At 43.6% G+C, this 16024-nt stretch overlaps 1 protein-coding gene across 1 annotated transcript; it reads right to left on the bottom strand.

The window, feature by feature from the left end:
* Nucleotides 1-1713: 1713 nt before the first annotated feature.
* FAM60A (family with sequence similarity 60, member A) lies at nt 1714-7895 on the bottom strand. The gene is made up of 5 exons (XM_010142621.1): nt 7768-7895; nt 5913-6012; nt 4840-4966; nt 3255-3405; nt 1714-2494 (listed from the first exon to the last, which is right to left on the bottom strand). Exons 1-5 carry the CDS (start codon nt 7893-7895, stop codon nt 2332-2334), a joined length of 669 nt encoding a protein of 222 aa, XP_010140923.1. The 3' UTR covers nt 1714-2331.
* Between the last annotated feature and the right edge of the window lie 8129 nt (nt 7896-16024).

The raw sequence follows: 16024 nt of genomic DNA, 5'->3' as shown, positions 1-16024 counted from the left end.
GGTTACCTGGGCTGGTTCAAACACTAATTAATGGAACAGAGCTGAAATAAACAGAGGAGAAGTTGTTTATTTTCTAAATAAGTCTAAATTTATTCATTACCCTAGTAAAAAAAAGTTTGGATTACAAGTGTCTGAACAGTATAAAAGTACAAAACAGATTCCATAGATTTCTAATACATTAATACAAAGTGCATGACTACATACAGTTCATTTTGCATTACTACCAGGAATGGAAGAGGTGGGAGGGAGTAGAAGAAGCAGTTGGCAGTTGAAATCTAGCAATAAATAAATAAATACAGAAGAGATGATCCATATCAGAGCACATCCTACCACCAATACTGCAGCCTTAAGTGTACACAGTTACTGATGCTGAAAACACAAATTCAGATGAAAGCAGGTGTCTGCAAAACCAGCTAGGACTCTTGCTCAAGCCCTTACTAGCATGACCAACCTAGTTAAGCCATTACAAAAGCAAGCACCCATTATATCTACAGTTGCACTCGATCTTAAAGGTCTTTCCCATCCTCAAATCCATGATTTTATGATTCTGTTTGGCTGCAGATGAAAGCAGGGGAGGCAGCTTTGTCCTCCCCTTCAGAATCTCAGAGAGTTTAGGAAAAGCAAAGTAAGACCAATGAAAGCTGTAAGGCTGTGGTAAGTTAGAGCCCTGTTTCCCCTGATGTTCTTTCTCTCCAGAGGCTGGCTTGCCCAATGCAAGGAGAGGAAACAAAAAAGCAAAAAAAGACCCCAGAACTTTCAGGGTAGAGGCTCCTCTTAAAATCTGCATATCTTTCCCTGCCTATCTTTTCATCTGCTAAACATTCCCAGTTCAGGAAGTGAAATTGCATGCCAGTCCAGTCCTGAGCCCTGCCCACCACAGCATTATGCCAATGACTCTCACAAAAAGGAAAGCTTGTAGCATCCACCTTAGAATACCCCCCCAAAAAAGTAATAGTAAGAAAATACACACCCCCTCCCCCCCAAAACAGAAGCAAACAAAAAAAAGCAAATTCCCAACTTACACAAATTAAACCTTCATAAAAGGAACATGAAGCAATTGGGAGCTAAAACTGCAGCACACTCTTCCAGGAAGCTGCTTCCAACCCTACAGGCAAAGCAGAGTTTGAAGGGGTGTCACAATGGTTTGCACACGAGTTTGTCAGGAAATCCATGTAAGAAATGCTACCTTTTGATCGTGTATGCAAAGAGAGCTGCCTCAATTCAGTACAGCACCATTCTTAAACACAACTTTTCATATTCAATATTCACAAAAAGCATTGATCTGGTGGTTGTTTGAACAAAGAAACAAAAAAAACCCAGAACCTAAACACTGAGAAGCACTGCAGCGAAGGGTTCCAAAACAGCAATCGTGAATCCACACCCCAGGCTGCAATCAGATTATCTCCCTGGACCACAGCCCGATTTACTTTATGTTGGGTCCAACACCAGCAGGAAGTCTGGTGTGTAGTCACATTTCAACTGCAGTGGCCAACAGACAGCAGTTACTCAGTTTGGCCATCACCTACACCCAACCCGGGCATCAGCAAGTTTCCTTGGTCCATCTCTAATCACCATATGCCAGCCAGGCTGTCTGCTGCTGGGTTAAAACAAAGTAGCCTCCCATTTCCCAATGTTAAATTCTTAGGTAAATCTTTCTCCTTAGCGAAGGAGGAGAGTTCTCCCACCCCTTCTGAAGGGCACTTTATGTTGGGGGCCTTGTCAGATAACCACCACTTGTAGTAGAGGTGCCTGCAGTTTACCAGTCTATGTCACATAAGAGGGATGAAATATTTGTCTTTGTTATGTCAGTAGTATAGGGTGAGATCTCCACACCTTAAAAAAAAATATATATATATTTCTATAACTAGAGAGGTGACTTAAAACATTTCTATGTATTAGTTCGTCTTACTGACTCATACATGTCTAAGAATGAAATATTTTCTTGGGCATTTAAGGGAGGTTACCAACCAACTTAAAAAAAAAGCCTTAGAACCATTGCTTCTTTCAATACAGAAACATGAACTACATATAATATACAAAACCCCATCCTCATATTCACTTGTGAAGTGAGTGGAGGGGAAGATTAGACAACCTTGCAGCAGCATTCAGCTTTGCTAAGTGTTCCATAGCTTCTTAAATATTATGTACAGTCTTTCTGAAAGGATACAAACTGGCTTCTGAGTTTGTGGAATTGTAGCAGTAAAACCCAAAACAGTTCTAGGAAATAGTCTTTTGGCAGCATAGCAGGTGTCCCAAGTGAACAGTCACTTTTCTAGTATTTTTCCAGAGAATAAGAGGACCTGTATAACCTTCTGCAGCTATCCAAGGAAGTCACCACTCTTCTTGGGTGGAGATTGCTGGAGATTGCGGTCCTTCTTGTTCTGGCTTTTCAGTGGTAGACTTTTTATTGCTACAGCAAGGTTTGAAGAGATGAGTGTCTATGAGGACTTCCCCAAAACGCCCTTTGTAAATAATTCCACAGCAGACCTTTTGTCTGGAAGAAATGGCAAGCAGAGACACAGACTGTGTGTTTTGAATATACAGAATTTACAGAAATACAAGAAATCAGTTTGACCCAAGACACTACTTCTCTGAACCTCCAGCTCAGAAGACAGGAGGGAAAAGGTGGCTCAGAAAGAGAAAACAAGTCTGTGTCTAAATCCACACCACCACTTTGGGGAAAAAAACCAAACCAAAACAACAAAACCCCCCAAATCTGTACAAAACTAAGTCTCCCATTTTGCTTCCCATAGAAGTTTCATGTACACAACTATCTGGGCTGAACTGACCTTCACTACAAGGCACTGGCAAATACTATTTGAGAGGAGGCAGCAAAGCCACAACAATTTCAACAGAGGAATTAGCTAAACAAGGGATTACTGTGTCACAACAGGCAATAAAAGATAACAAGTTTGTCAGCTCCCAGAAAATCTTGTGGTTTTCCTCCCACTCCAGATTTTTTTAAACAACTACCAAATCAAACTATGTGTTTTGCTGGCAAGCTGAGAGCACTGTTGTACTTGGTAACACATCGTGTCTACAGAGCACAGTTTTAAGATAAGATCATGACAGTCAGGAATAGTATCTATTACTCCCAAAAATGTAAAAATATTTTCCAGCAGCTGCATTAGTATTCAGGGACCTGGAGGGAGATAAGGGAAAATGTCCTAAACGCAAGGCATTTCTTTCCAAAGGTAGGCAGATACTGTATAATACTCTGTGACTTAAACTGTGCATGTTTTATTGCTTTTTACCTTTTCCAATATGTGAGATCTAAAAAGGAGAAAACTGGTGTTCTGCTGGACCCAGCGCTCATCTCTGTGTCAGAGCCATCGTCAGACTGGTTACTGTAACAGGGTGACTGAGCTGGGGAGGCACTCGAAGTGGTGCTGTGGGCATCAGAATCTATAGGGGAAAGAATAAATGCAAGAATCAGGATATGCATCCAACAACTTACTCTTCTCTTGACTTGTAAAAGATCACGTGTGGATTGGGAACAGAGAGAAAGAGGATTTTTTAATTAACAAGAAAAACCTAACAATGACAACCCATTTTTCACTTGCCACTTCATATTTCTATAGGGAGACTCTCTGTCAGCACTTGGGAGATGGACTAGAAGAACTGGCAGGGTCCTTGTACATGAGGGACTGGTAAGAGGTTCAGGATCAGGTTTCAGTTCCTGACTCTCAAAACATCGCCTGTGGGGGCCATGCTTTGAATAAGATCCCAGTCCCACTCTGGAATCACTGGCGGACCCTTGAAAACGATGGGGATCTGTACTTCAGACCTAGTACTTTCTCTCTTGCTGTTAATCTCCTTTCTTACCCACTCAGCTGAAATCTTGCAAAGCTCTTCTCATTAGTGCAATGGGTTAGGTAGTATTGAGCTTTTGCTGGATCGAGACTATGAGGTATGGACTCAGTGCAGATGCACACCTTAACTAAAACGTAGGCTAGTAGACCCTCTGCTATCTCCAGCACGTACATTAACATAATTAGATTACCTATAGCAAGCTGATTTAAGAGATACAAGCCCTTTGGAATAGGGCCTTTAAAGATTCTTTGGCGAGCTTTTCCTTCAGGCCAGGTAGGATAATTGAAAGAGAGAGAAGACCAAGTTAGCAACAGTTAAGAAGCTAGAAGGTTTGCTTTAGAGGAAAAACCTGAAGTACCAACGTATCTTTAGAACATAATTGGCAGATGGCTTTGTGGAAAGCTAAGAGTCTTCAAATAAATTTAGATTCAAAGTGAAGAAATCACTGAGACCAGCAGAGGAAGGTGAAAGAAAACTGTATCAAGGAAACATGGTAGGAATTTTTAAGGAAGAGGGGGGTGAGGGTGGCAGGGGGACATAGGCTAAACAGAAAGCCTGGGTTGAAAGCATGTATGGAAGAAAAAGACTGATAGTGGTATCAATGGAACAGTGCTTCTTGGGAAAGGATTGCTGAAAAAGGCCATAGTGCATCACTGAGAGCAGGGGGAAACCTCTTCCAGCTTCAGTTCCAACGAGGGTCTGGTCTTGCCCAAGAAGTTTTTTCTCAAGACATGTCATTTAAGCATGGAACATAAACTACAACTGACTACACCTTCAAGCCAGGCTCCCCGCTCCTCCTCACTGCTTCCCCACCTCTGTCTCACAGCTCACCCTGCACACAAGCTCCTCCTCCTCATTTCACCCCCTCCCCAAGTCCTCAGAGGATGAGAGGTTATGGAAACAGGGAGCACCCAAATGTGTGAGCACACAGTTGAATCTAGATGGTGGTTAAGCTTGGTCAGTTACCAGTAGGCTACATTAGGGGAAGCTGAATTTCACTGCCAAAATCTCTTTGGATCCACTTACTGTGCCGCTTGAATTCCTTTTGCAGTTTGCTGATTTGATTGCTCTTTATTCTGCTTCCAGACAGAGTTTTCATTTTCTTTGGCTTCAATGTTGTTTTAAGACTGGGTCCAGCCCTGGCATCTACCACCTAGAACACAGAAAATACTTGCATAATACCTCTGCATCATGCCCAGATGCAGCCCTAGTCAAGATACCCGTACTGATGTAGCTGAAGGTGTTCGAAACCATTTAGTTAAAACCAAGGCAGTTCCGTGCAACACTCTTACATTTCATTTAAGCCTGGTTTGCAAGAGTCTGAGTCTGTAGGAAAATGCAAACTAGTTTAACAATTTCATTCATTTCAACTTTTGCCTTCTTCCTATTGTTGACAAATTCACTTTAGTAGACAACAGTTGTTTTAACCCGTACAGGTTCCGTTAAGAAGTCTGCCAAGCATTTGCCCTGGAGTTTTGGGGGGGAAAAAAAAAAATCCTCAATTTAACTTCTGAATAAAGCTAGCAGTAGTAATAACCACAGTTCTTCCTCCCATTACCATCAAGGCTTCCTGAATAAAGATTGTAACATACACAAAGAATCCTAATCATCTTCCCAGCCCTAGGCCCAAACTGAATTAGATGGATCAAAACACAATATATGAGCGGGAATAGCTGTGAGATATTAGTCACTGTAATTATCTGATTAAACGACAACAATTTATGTGTTGCTTGCTCAAACTGTATAAAAAAAGACGACCAATTTTGGATAAAGGCCAAATTTGACATTTGAGTGTCATAAGAGATACTTGCACAAGGTTATGAGCTTGTGAAAACAAGGAATTATAAGGTAAGTTAGGCTGTGACTCCATCCCAGGCTTGCATAATCACCATTTGCACATAAGCCAAACAAAGCCAGGTAAGAGTCACGTAACAGGAAATACTCCAGGAAGGATTTAAAGATGCTGAGGGTGGGAAAGGAAGGTGTGGGGCAAATAGCAAATCCCAAATCCTTGCCAGCACAGCACCTCCCCTCTCTAGCAGGATAGACTGAAGCAGAGACAAGTTAATTCTGGGGTGGAGGAGAAATAAATGACTAACGTGATTCCAGTTTTTTTTGGATCCTGCTGGCAGTTTTTTCCATCTTTTCACCAAAAGGACACAGGCATTGCAAATATCTCCTGAACGGGCCTCATGGAGCCTGGTAAAAACAAAAGCAAAAGTCACTTGACAAACTTAATAAAAGCACCCCTCACACACTTGATAACAGCAAGAAGCATAAAAGTTGATAGAAAAGAAGGGTTCTCAAGTTCTGTTTTTCAGGCACTGCGACTCATCTGGGGTGCTCAAACACTGCCTCTTAAAGAGCAGGTCTCGCTTTCAGAAAGCATTCTTCCATACAGAAATGAAAGACGTTGTAAACTGCCTCCAGAGGGGCACTAAAAACAGTCACACACCTTCAGTTTGGGGTTTTTTTTTTTTTTTGAAAAAAAAAAAAAACAACCCCCCCAAAAAAACCCCAAAACCCTACCACCACAAAGAGAAAAAACCCTACCTCCAAAAAAAGCCACCAAAATCCACCCTCGAAAAAACCCCCCACCCAACCAAAAAACAAACTCCACCACACAGTTCTCCAGTGGGTTGGTTGACTTGACTGGAGAAGGAATAATCATATTCCTTGAATGTACATTTGGGAACAGACCTCAGAGATCCGACAAAAGCTTATTCAGCTCTTAACCTTCTCAGAGAAGTTCAAGGCTGAGTAACAAATACCACCTCACACACTCCCGCATAAGCATAAGATAAAATTTCAGAAACTGCAGTCACTGGAATGACAGCAATACTCGCTCCCTTTAATGAGCTTTCTTCAGAAATCACCTCTGCTGCTAATCCAGCAGAAGAAATATAAAGGGGATACAACGTAGAACTTTTCTGCTTTTTACATGGAAAGACTTTGAAGCATTTATAGATGAATGAGGCAGCCTCAGACAAGCCATTATTTGCTCAGTGTTAAGGCTGCATTTTTACCTTGGCAAACATGTTTCAGATAGCACAGGACCAAAGGCCCTGGAATTCTGCAAGCTTCTTTAATGTAGTTATCAACAACAACAACAAGAGCAGTGGGTCTTCACACAGTCCTTCCACTGCCACAGAGCAGAGTAGCCAAGAAATATGATTAGGAAGATGGTAAGCACCAGATTTAGGTACAAAAATCCATGGTAAATACAAAGCACTATATACAAAGCTGTACGTGAAAGGAGCGTTTCCAGAAAAAGGCAGGGGGAGAGGGACATATTTCTAGAGATTGCAAAGATTCACACATACGAAGTTAAACACTGGAGACAAGAGTAGCCATACTGATATGTATGTATTGTTGATACAATGGATGAAAGTTCTCTCCATCAGAATGGGTTTCCAGTTAGAAGTTTTAGTAACACGACAATGTGTCCTATTTGAACAGAGGCAGCAATACCTGAAACAGAGTACTCCACATACACCCTGCTGAAACTGCTAAATATTCACTCATCGAGTTTTGTCTAACGTTCTTGAATCTTCAGAGCCAGAGAAAGCCTCTGTGAACCCGTGCTGTTTACCACCTTGTGAGGGAATTTACACCTCTAAGGAACAAGGGAAAACACATAATCTGAGAGGGGTCTAAATCCCTGCACATGCTGTGAGGTGAGAAAGGCACAAGCCTGACCCTTCAGTATTACAAACTACTGCAGCCCTCCACTGGCAGCAATAGCGGATTGACAACCAAATAGTACCACACGCAGCAGCAGAGGATCCAGCCCCTCCTCACCTGGCCAGTTGTGAGGAAGCAGAACCCCACCTTCCCCTAGCACCCATCTCTGCTTACCTAATCTTTCAGAGCAAGAGGGACAGCACATCAGGTTCCTGGCTTGGAGATCAACACCATGACCTACCAAAATGTTGACTAAAGAAAGAATCTTACCCAAAACAATTCTGGAAATCCTTTTCATAACGTTTGCTGTCAGTGAAACGAGAACTGGAAGACTTAGCTCTGCAAATACAGCAGCCCTCTATACTCCGATACATCTTCGGTTTGTGAAAGCCAAACATCTTTTCCTCCCAGCTGTAACCTGTGAAAACAAACAGAACCTGGTGTTACTTATCAGTGTTAAGATACTGAAAGAAAAACTGGGGCAATTCACTAACAAACCAAAAGTAAATTATAATTCAGGATGGGAAAGTGCTAGATAGGCCATAGCTTTATCCTGCATTGCCTCAGAAGAGCAGATCCACCTAGAATGCACTCCCTTATTTTAAAGAAAAAAATTATAGTTACGACAGCTGGAATATTAAGCAATAACCAGCAGGACTCATGACAATCTCATTTACTGCACAATTCTACTCTAAGGGCACGTCTACAACAACACAACCCAGAGGTGTGAATGCAGCTGACTTGGCTAATAAAAGTCCTATATATGTGGCAAAACAGGCTGCAGGACAGGCTGTGTGAACCTGCCCAAGCCCCATGATAATTAGTTGGCAGCTGAATCCTGGGTCACTAGAACTACCTCATCACTGGTGTGATGGTGTTTGTCCCTGCCAAACTGTCGAAAGTTGAGTAGGAGTGATTTTAAGTGGGCTGCAGTCTACCTCCAGGCTGTTGGGCAGACATACCTGAAAAGCAGCTCCAAAAACAGCAGGGTGGAGTTCCCGCCCAGCCCTCAATGGCCATGTCTGCACTGCAGGACCCAGGAGCACTTCTTGACTCTCGCGCCTGGGTAAGCATCCCAGCTCCATGTCAGCACAGGCTCAGTTCTTGACCTCCTGCCTTCCCCGCCCTGCTTTCCATGGGAAGGAAAGCTAGCTAGAAAAGGGACGGGGAGCAAGACCCCAGGGCACATTTTAGCATGTGCCTACTACACATCCCAGCCACTACCAATGACGCTGGAGCAAAAGGTACTCGCTCCATTTACGGGGAAACTGTTTCTCCTTAACCACCAGCTCTGCAAACTAAGCGCTGGCTCAGAAAGCCAAAAGCCATGCTGCTCTTAGTGGTCTGCCTATCCCTTTCACTACACCTGGGCTGGGATTTGCTATCAGAGCAGGTAAAGTACACTGGAGGCATTTTCCAGGCAGAACCTTTTAAAGTTAGTTCCAAGTGGATTTACTGCAGTCACCACAACAAAGACCCCTTCAACACATGATGTCCCCACCACCAAATCAGTTCTCCCCAAGCAGCAGTTATTCCTCAGTGCACATGCTCCCCAGTTAGGTACAGTCTGACATGGCATGAGAAGCTGTCAGAGCAAAGAGAGCTCCCACAGCACTTCAAAAAAACCAAACCAACAAAGCAAAGCTGGTGCTTTCCTGGCACTGGGCCTGGACACACAGCAAGCAGCAAGTCCTCACAGGCCACACAGCATCTGTCTCGTAACACAGGTGGGGAATGTTCCAAGACATTCCCTTTTAAACAGGCCATGCTGCAAGGTTTGCCTCTACCAATAACCCACCCACTACAGGGAGCAAGCAGCCACCTCTGCTGCTTTATCGCACTCCAGATGCAAGAAGCTCCATTACAGTAGGTTCCCACTGCTGAAGACTTCTACTTTTAAAAAATTAAAATTAGATGGAGCCATGAAAATAACACAACATTTCCCCTCTTCACTTAAAAGGCCAAGTCATTGTATTCTTGTAAAGCTAAGAGAAAACTAGCTGTCCTCCCCACAAATACTACTGAAAGAACCAGTAGCTCAGGGAGGACTTTCAGGAGAGCAGGATCCCCATCACCTGTGGGCAAGTCTGGCAAGAGGGAACTCACAGTCACATCTCAGTCTCAGGGACTGCCAAGTCCCAGCAACACAACTTGGGTTTCTGGTTGAATGTATGTGGCATAGGGATCTGTCCCCAGATCTTCCATCTTCAGGAAGGTAATGGACACAATTCTAATATCCTCCAGAGAGACAGAGAAAGTTAACCTGGAATCTCCAGTCTACCATGCCAAGACTTGCCACATGGTTACAGCAACCGTTTGAAAAGCAGGTTCAGGTGAGATCAAAAATACGCTTCCACAAAACATCCATACCTGGCATCGTGCTTACCTTAATGACAGAGACTGCATGTGAAGGAAAACAATCCCGTGCATTTTCGTAGGACCACAGCAAAAGTTAGTGAACCACCCACACCTCATCACAGCCCTCCAACAAAGGTAAAACACACATCCCCACACCCCAGAAGGGAAGATCAGAGCATGGCAGCACTGCAAAGTAAACACGCAAGGTTCTCAGGCTCCTGAGAACAACAGAAAATCTAAACTGTTATCTCATATGGTTGGCTAATACTCTTAAAAAAATCCATTAAGGCACCCATATCCAGCTGAAAGTGTACCTGTTCACATTTCCGTCCAGCATACTATAATACGAGACCACTTGGTGCCCACTGAGGTTGTGTGCCCTTGCAATTACTACTGCACAAACGCATAAAAAGACACAAGGCGACTCTCCAAAATGCTTGTCTTGACTAAACCCCTTGCAGAGCCTGATGATGGCAAGGGACCTGCGCAAGCTGAACACTAAGGAGATCCTCCAGGTTTAGGAGATGGAGGGGATAGGTCTTTCCTTCCCTCCTAGCCCAACTCACGCTGTTTGCTACAGGCTTGAAGTGCTATATTCCTTTCTTCTTCAAGCATATTTGCTAAGTTCTCCCAAGGGTGACCTGTGCAAATATCCATCAAAGTCACCCCAAATGCTGTCTGGCTTCTTAGAAGATTCAGTGCTCAGTCTGTTAGTACAGCATTGGCCTGGAGGCCAGGAGCAGTTGTAGTAAGTAAAAGGTATCCAAGTAGTGACCTGCTGAATGGGCTCGTTGAGAGATGGTTAGACTCAGAACTACTCTGTGCTTCTGCTTGGATGTTTGCAGGGACAGGTAGCAAATGAATGCACAGCTAAATCAGGTGAGCATTCCTGGACTGTCAAGACAAATAAACAACAAATGACTAGGCAAATGCTTAGGAGTATGTATTTTCTTTCTTAGCATCCGATGGGCTTTTTCAAGGGACAGACATGGTGTTCATCAAGCCTCTGGAGACCCAACAGTACGTTCCCCAGGAGTTTTCAAGTACCAAACAGCAATTTTGGATTTTGTTTGAGTACCCCAATGTTAAGTCTGTGGTCTGGTGCTTCTCTTTAGAAAGTCAAAGACTAACTGCAGATGCATGGTTCATCAGGGCTGCAAAACTTATGCAGGAAGAACATCTCGACTGTTAAAGAGCAAGACACAGAACTGACATCAATGTTATTTACTTTCTAACCTGGTTTCTTCCAGAAATCCAGATGCTGAAGAGATGATCTCTGTCACCAGCTGGTATATATACCACAGCAGAACAAGAGGCATGTTATACAATTAACATTCTGGCAAAAACTAGAATCAGACATATATTCTGAAAATATTTCGGTTTGCATCATTGCTGCCATTCTCACAGGAGCAGCCTTTCAACACCATCTTTCAATACAAGGGAAACCAGTGCCATCTGTTTTCCACTTGATGAATGGTCAGCAACGGTATTACCATATATCATGCCTGAATGGGGAAGAGCTAGTAGCAAAACCACAAGTAAAACAGATTTCTCTGACAACTGCATCGAAGTGTAGTTATAAATGGAAGGCATCAGTCCAGTTACACATTTAATCCCAAACAGTTGCCATTTGACTATTATACATTAAATATTCTGTCAGCTGGAGAGCTTAATAGATAATGTGTACTTAAGAGTATATATATTTGTGCCCTTTAAAAGGTTTAACTTGAAAGCTTGGCGATTTAGATCTCAAATTAGAACCAGGGAGTTAGACCGCCAGCTACAATAACACCTGAATCTCAGCAGTGGAAGTTTAACCAAGTGAAATTTAGGTCTGACAAGAAGATGGCAAGTAAGAATGAAATAACTTCCATAGAAGTTAAAGTGTTACACAAGATCGTTTTGCCAAATTTAAGCATGTTATTAAAATACATGACATCTTTTAATTCAGCAGCTGCACAGAAGTGAAAGGGACAGCTCATCAGCACATCAGAAATCCTAGTGGAGCCTATTTGTCATTCTGCATACCTGCACTAGTAGAAGAGCAGTATGCCCCCAAGTCAGGAGAAAAGTGATTGTCCTCCTCCTCCCTGGTCTCCCTGCAAAAAACAAGTTGCTGTTGCGCCAGGTTCTGCTTTAAACTGCTTTAGCAACTTGAATGGACTCCCATCCTTCTACCCTCTCTCTTTTGGAAAAGCAGCAAACGCAGACTTGCCTTGGAAAAAAAAAACCACCACCAAAACTGGAATCGAGGAGTGAACAGTAAAGTAGGTGGGGAATAACAGAAAAAAAACACACCCTGCCTATTACATTTGTGAAAGGCTGGTACAAAGCAGTATGCATCATATGTGTGTGAAAATGGTTTTGTGCTTTCATTACCTGTCAGGACTAGAATGTAGTGCTTAGTTTTCTTTGCAAAATTTAATTTGATGAGCTAAATTAAAAGGAGGTATTGCTTCAGATGGTCATTAAGTTTTCAAGCTAGGGAAGAACTTCTGAACTCTTAGATTTTAAACTAAGAAAAGCTGTGCCACTTTGATTTGCTTTTTCAGATTCCTTCTGCATTCTTTCTGATCAACCAAGAAGAATGAAACCCCTTTATAATAGAAAGGAAGGAATTCCTAGAAGGCAGGCAGGTAGGTCTCCCTTTGTTACACAGTTATCAGGCCAGTCTGAAGGAACTCACTCACCTGCAAGCCCCAAAGCTGGAAGGGAAGTGTTCTCTGGGGTTATGGGAGAGCTCAGGGATGCCAGACCAACTACTCAATACCTTCCTCTCCTCCCATTCTCCTGACTCTGGATCATTCACCCTTTGTGCAACCCAAAATGGCCAGTAAGTTTTCGGAGAGAAGAACCCCTTCTGTGTACAAAACAGCCTCAGCACAGCCTCCCTCAAGTTGGGATACAGAAAAGTATGATCTAGCCTGCATATGTTGATGCAGCCGGTTCCTGTCAGTAAAAATCTCACAACGCTCATCTCTATAGCATTTCACTGGAACTAAGAAACACAGCCAAAATGGTATAATTTTTTTTCTTTTAAAGGAAAAGAAACAGATGCCTTCATATAGAAAGGCCATAAGTGCTCTGGCTTTTACATCTGCAAGCGCATACACCCAGGCGCACGCACGCACATGAAAAATGCTTCCAGAGCCATCTACGGCGCCAGAAGCAGAGTTGCTTGTCTTGCTAATAAATTCTTGGGCCTGTCCCTCTGCTGAAATAAACTGCAATACTTCTACTGAAAATCAGCTGTAGGACAGAGTTGTACATCACAGGAGCTGATCTATATCAAAGACGCAGTGTAAACTCCCCTCTGAGTTTATACACTGCAAAGAGACTGGACCCCAGAAAACCGTATCTTAACACGCACAAAGCCAGAGGGACACAAGAGACCAAGCTAATTTAAGTCATCTGAAAATATAACTTCAGTATTTGCAAAAACATTTTTCACACTGCCATCTGTCCTTATTGCTCAAAAAAAAAAGCATCTAATTTCCAACAATGATAACCTTAGAACTGTGCATACTGTGTGCTCTCCTGGTCCCCTACATGCTCAGATTTTCCTTTCACTTCCCTTCCTCTCTCCACCCAAAACAACTTTACTTGGAGGAAAGCTGTATTTGGCTGCTGCAGCCCAGGCACATCTGAATGAAAAAGCATACCGTGGAGTTTTCACTTAACGAGTAGAGCAAAACTAGTGAAAGGTCAAAACCACATCTTGAAGAATCTTTCCTCTGCCAAAACAAGTAACTCACTCTACTACAATAGTAGTTGTCTGCAGCTACCGTTGTGTGTTCAGTGCTGCAGTTAAATCTCAGCACAGATGCAACTGGCAGCAACTACTGAGCACGTATCAAAAATCAAAGTGGACATTTCTTTCCCATGTTTGAGTCTCCACAGCATCCTGGCAGGGTTACAAGCTGTTCTGAGTGAAGTTTTCAAAAGCAGTCAAGTCACAAAGGAGCCTATGTACCTGCTGATCTTCAGCAGACAATAAGTACCCAACCCATCTAGACCAAAGGAGTGAAAGGCTAAGCCACTTGGGTGTTCCTCTGAACTGTCATGAGGTTAATACTCCAGAAGGGATAGGCCAAAGCATGAACGCAGTAATCAGTAAGATTTGCATAGGGGGAAAAAAAAACCAACCCAAAATCCCAAACCTGTCCCACCTGCAGACATTCCATCTTCAGAGAGGACTTCCCCACCTCCCTGAAAGTCCTGTTGCATAACACCGTGGTCAGCTTGATCACGAGTCCTGCAAGGAAAACCTGGGATGTTCCCAAGCAAGTGCTGGAGAGTTCAGTCTGTGATGCTTATCTGAGTACAGTCATTGCAGCTGTTATGATGCTGTTTGCAACCACCTGCTACTGAAAAAGCATCACAGACACTTCAGATCATGAGACACTGAACAGTTTTGGCTTTGTTTTTTTCTGTTTGGGTTTGGATTTTTTTTTTTTAAAGGGTAACATACCTGATCAGGTCTTGAAGTAATTATTTGGCAGAATAGCTGAAATGACTTCATTAAAAGGGATACATTTCCATGTCCTTAAGTAATATTACTGGTCCTTTCCCTTGGACTTTGGACTGAGCACGTTCTACAGAAAGGCAAAGGTTTGAGTCATGAAATGGAGTCCCGCCCATACGGTCTGCTTAACCACTCAGTTTTCAAGCCCCAGCTCACTAGCTTTTCTGTTAAAAAGTGCTACAAAGGGTGTAAGTCTGAAGAAGTTGGCTGTCAAGCAAGGACTGAGTGTGGTTCATCTCCTTATGAAAGAGTTGCAAGTGTTAGGCTCCAATGCAAAGCAGGAAGTCTGGTGACACGGAAAAGCTGTCCAGCAAGAGTAAGACAAAGAATGGTCAGTTTTAATGTTGTTTGGTTTTAACCTGCGTGAATTTACCAGCTCTTCTAACTTCAGCTTGTACTAAGAAGTCAATGATGTTTTCTTTTTGAAGGAAAGACTGCAAATGCAGGCAATTAGCTCCTCTTTGAAAATCTCCTGAGCTGGGAAAGCAGCGAGATGGAATTTTTCCCAGAGGCTCTGGCACTCGATCCCACCTACTTTCAGTGGGAGCTGGATGCTGCATGCCTGTGGGTGTGTTTGAAAATCCCACACTTGTTACTTGCTGGTTTTCTACCAGGGACCACAGATCCCCAGAAACCTGGAGTTTACCTGGGTGCCAAAGGAGTTCAGTGTCCACTGGTGCCAGCAGAAAGGCCTCCAGTTCTTTGTCTGCCCCTATACTGCAGAGTAGGTGTAATCTTCTTCTCTTTATTTAAAAAAGCTGTGAAGTGCACAGTGAACCTGGCTATGTGCAGACTATGAGGAAGGGGATTTCCACAGCACACGCCCTGCACACAGCTGACAGGTCACCTTTGCAAGCAAGCACACAGGAGTAGAATGGTTTGCTGAGGAGCCATCACTTTCCTGGCTTGCCTTCTAAAAGCGTTAAGCAGACATCTCTATGGCTGTACACAGAACACCTTCCTCCAACACCAAATTAAAATTAAAAATGAGAAAGAGAGGTCGTGTTCAAGTATGTTATTCAGCCTCCACCAAAAACGCAATGCTGTTTCAAGTTCTAGGCTGGGCCTTCAGGACGCTGGGCCACACCAACAGGATGGTGGCAGGGGTCCTCACCTTCAGCCCAGCCAAAAGACACGTGCTTTAGGCACTCAGCAGCAGGTTGAGGGGCAGCATCCTGCGCCAGCTGCCTACAGTACTACAGCGCCTGGGCGCAGCTCCAAACTTCCTCGCAATTGTAACTATTATTGAATAATTTGGGTCCAAAGGACTACTCGGTAGCGGGCCGATGGGGACAAGGCTCTGTGTAGGATGAACCGTGGCCCCTCCCGCCGGGAGAGAGCCGCCGGCGGACCTGATGGAGCCCCGGGGCAGGCGGGATTCAGCCCTGCTCGCTGCGTTAAGGCACAGCCAAGTAAACATCAGGTTTGGCAGGTCCTTTTAAATCCCTTTAGCTACACGCATCCGGAGATGGGTGTACGAGACGGCAACTTCTATCTCATGAAAGGGAGAGCGCGACTGGGGGCATTTCTCTAGCGCAAAACTGCGAGTTTTTTTAAAAAACAGAAAATAACGGCAATAAAAGATGCACGAAAAGGTAGAGTCGGGTCGCGCCGCTTCCGCAGCCCCCAGGAGAGGCGCAGTGC

Source organism: Buceros rhinoceros, unplaced genomic scaffold, assembly GCF_000710305.1.
Source record: "Buceros rhinoceros silvestris isolate BGI_N320 unplaced genomic scaffold, ASM71030v1 scaffold44058, whole genome shotgun sequence".
In the NCBI taxonomy this organism is placed as follows: Eukaryota; Metazoa; Chordata; class Aves; order Bucerotiformes; family Bucerotidae; genus Buceros; species Buceros rhinoceros.
Note: the sequence above shows the minus strand (reverse complement) of the source record. Positions and strands in the feature narration are given on the sequence as shown.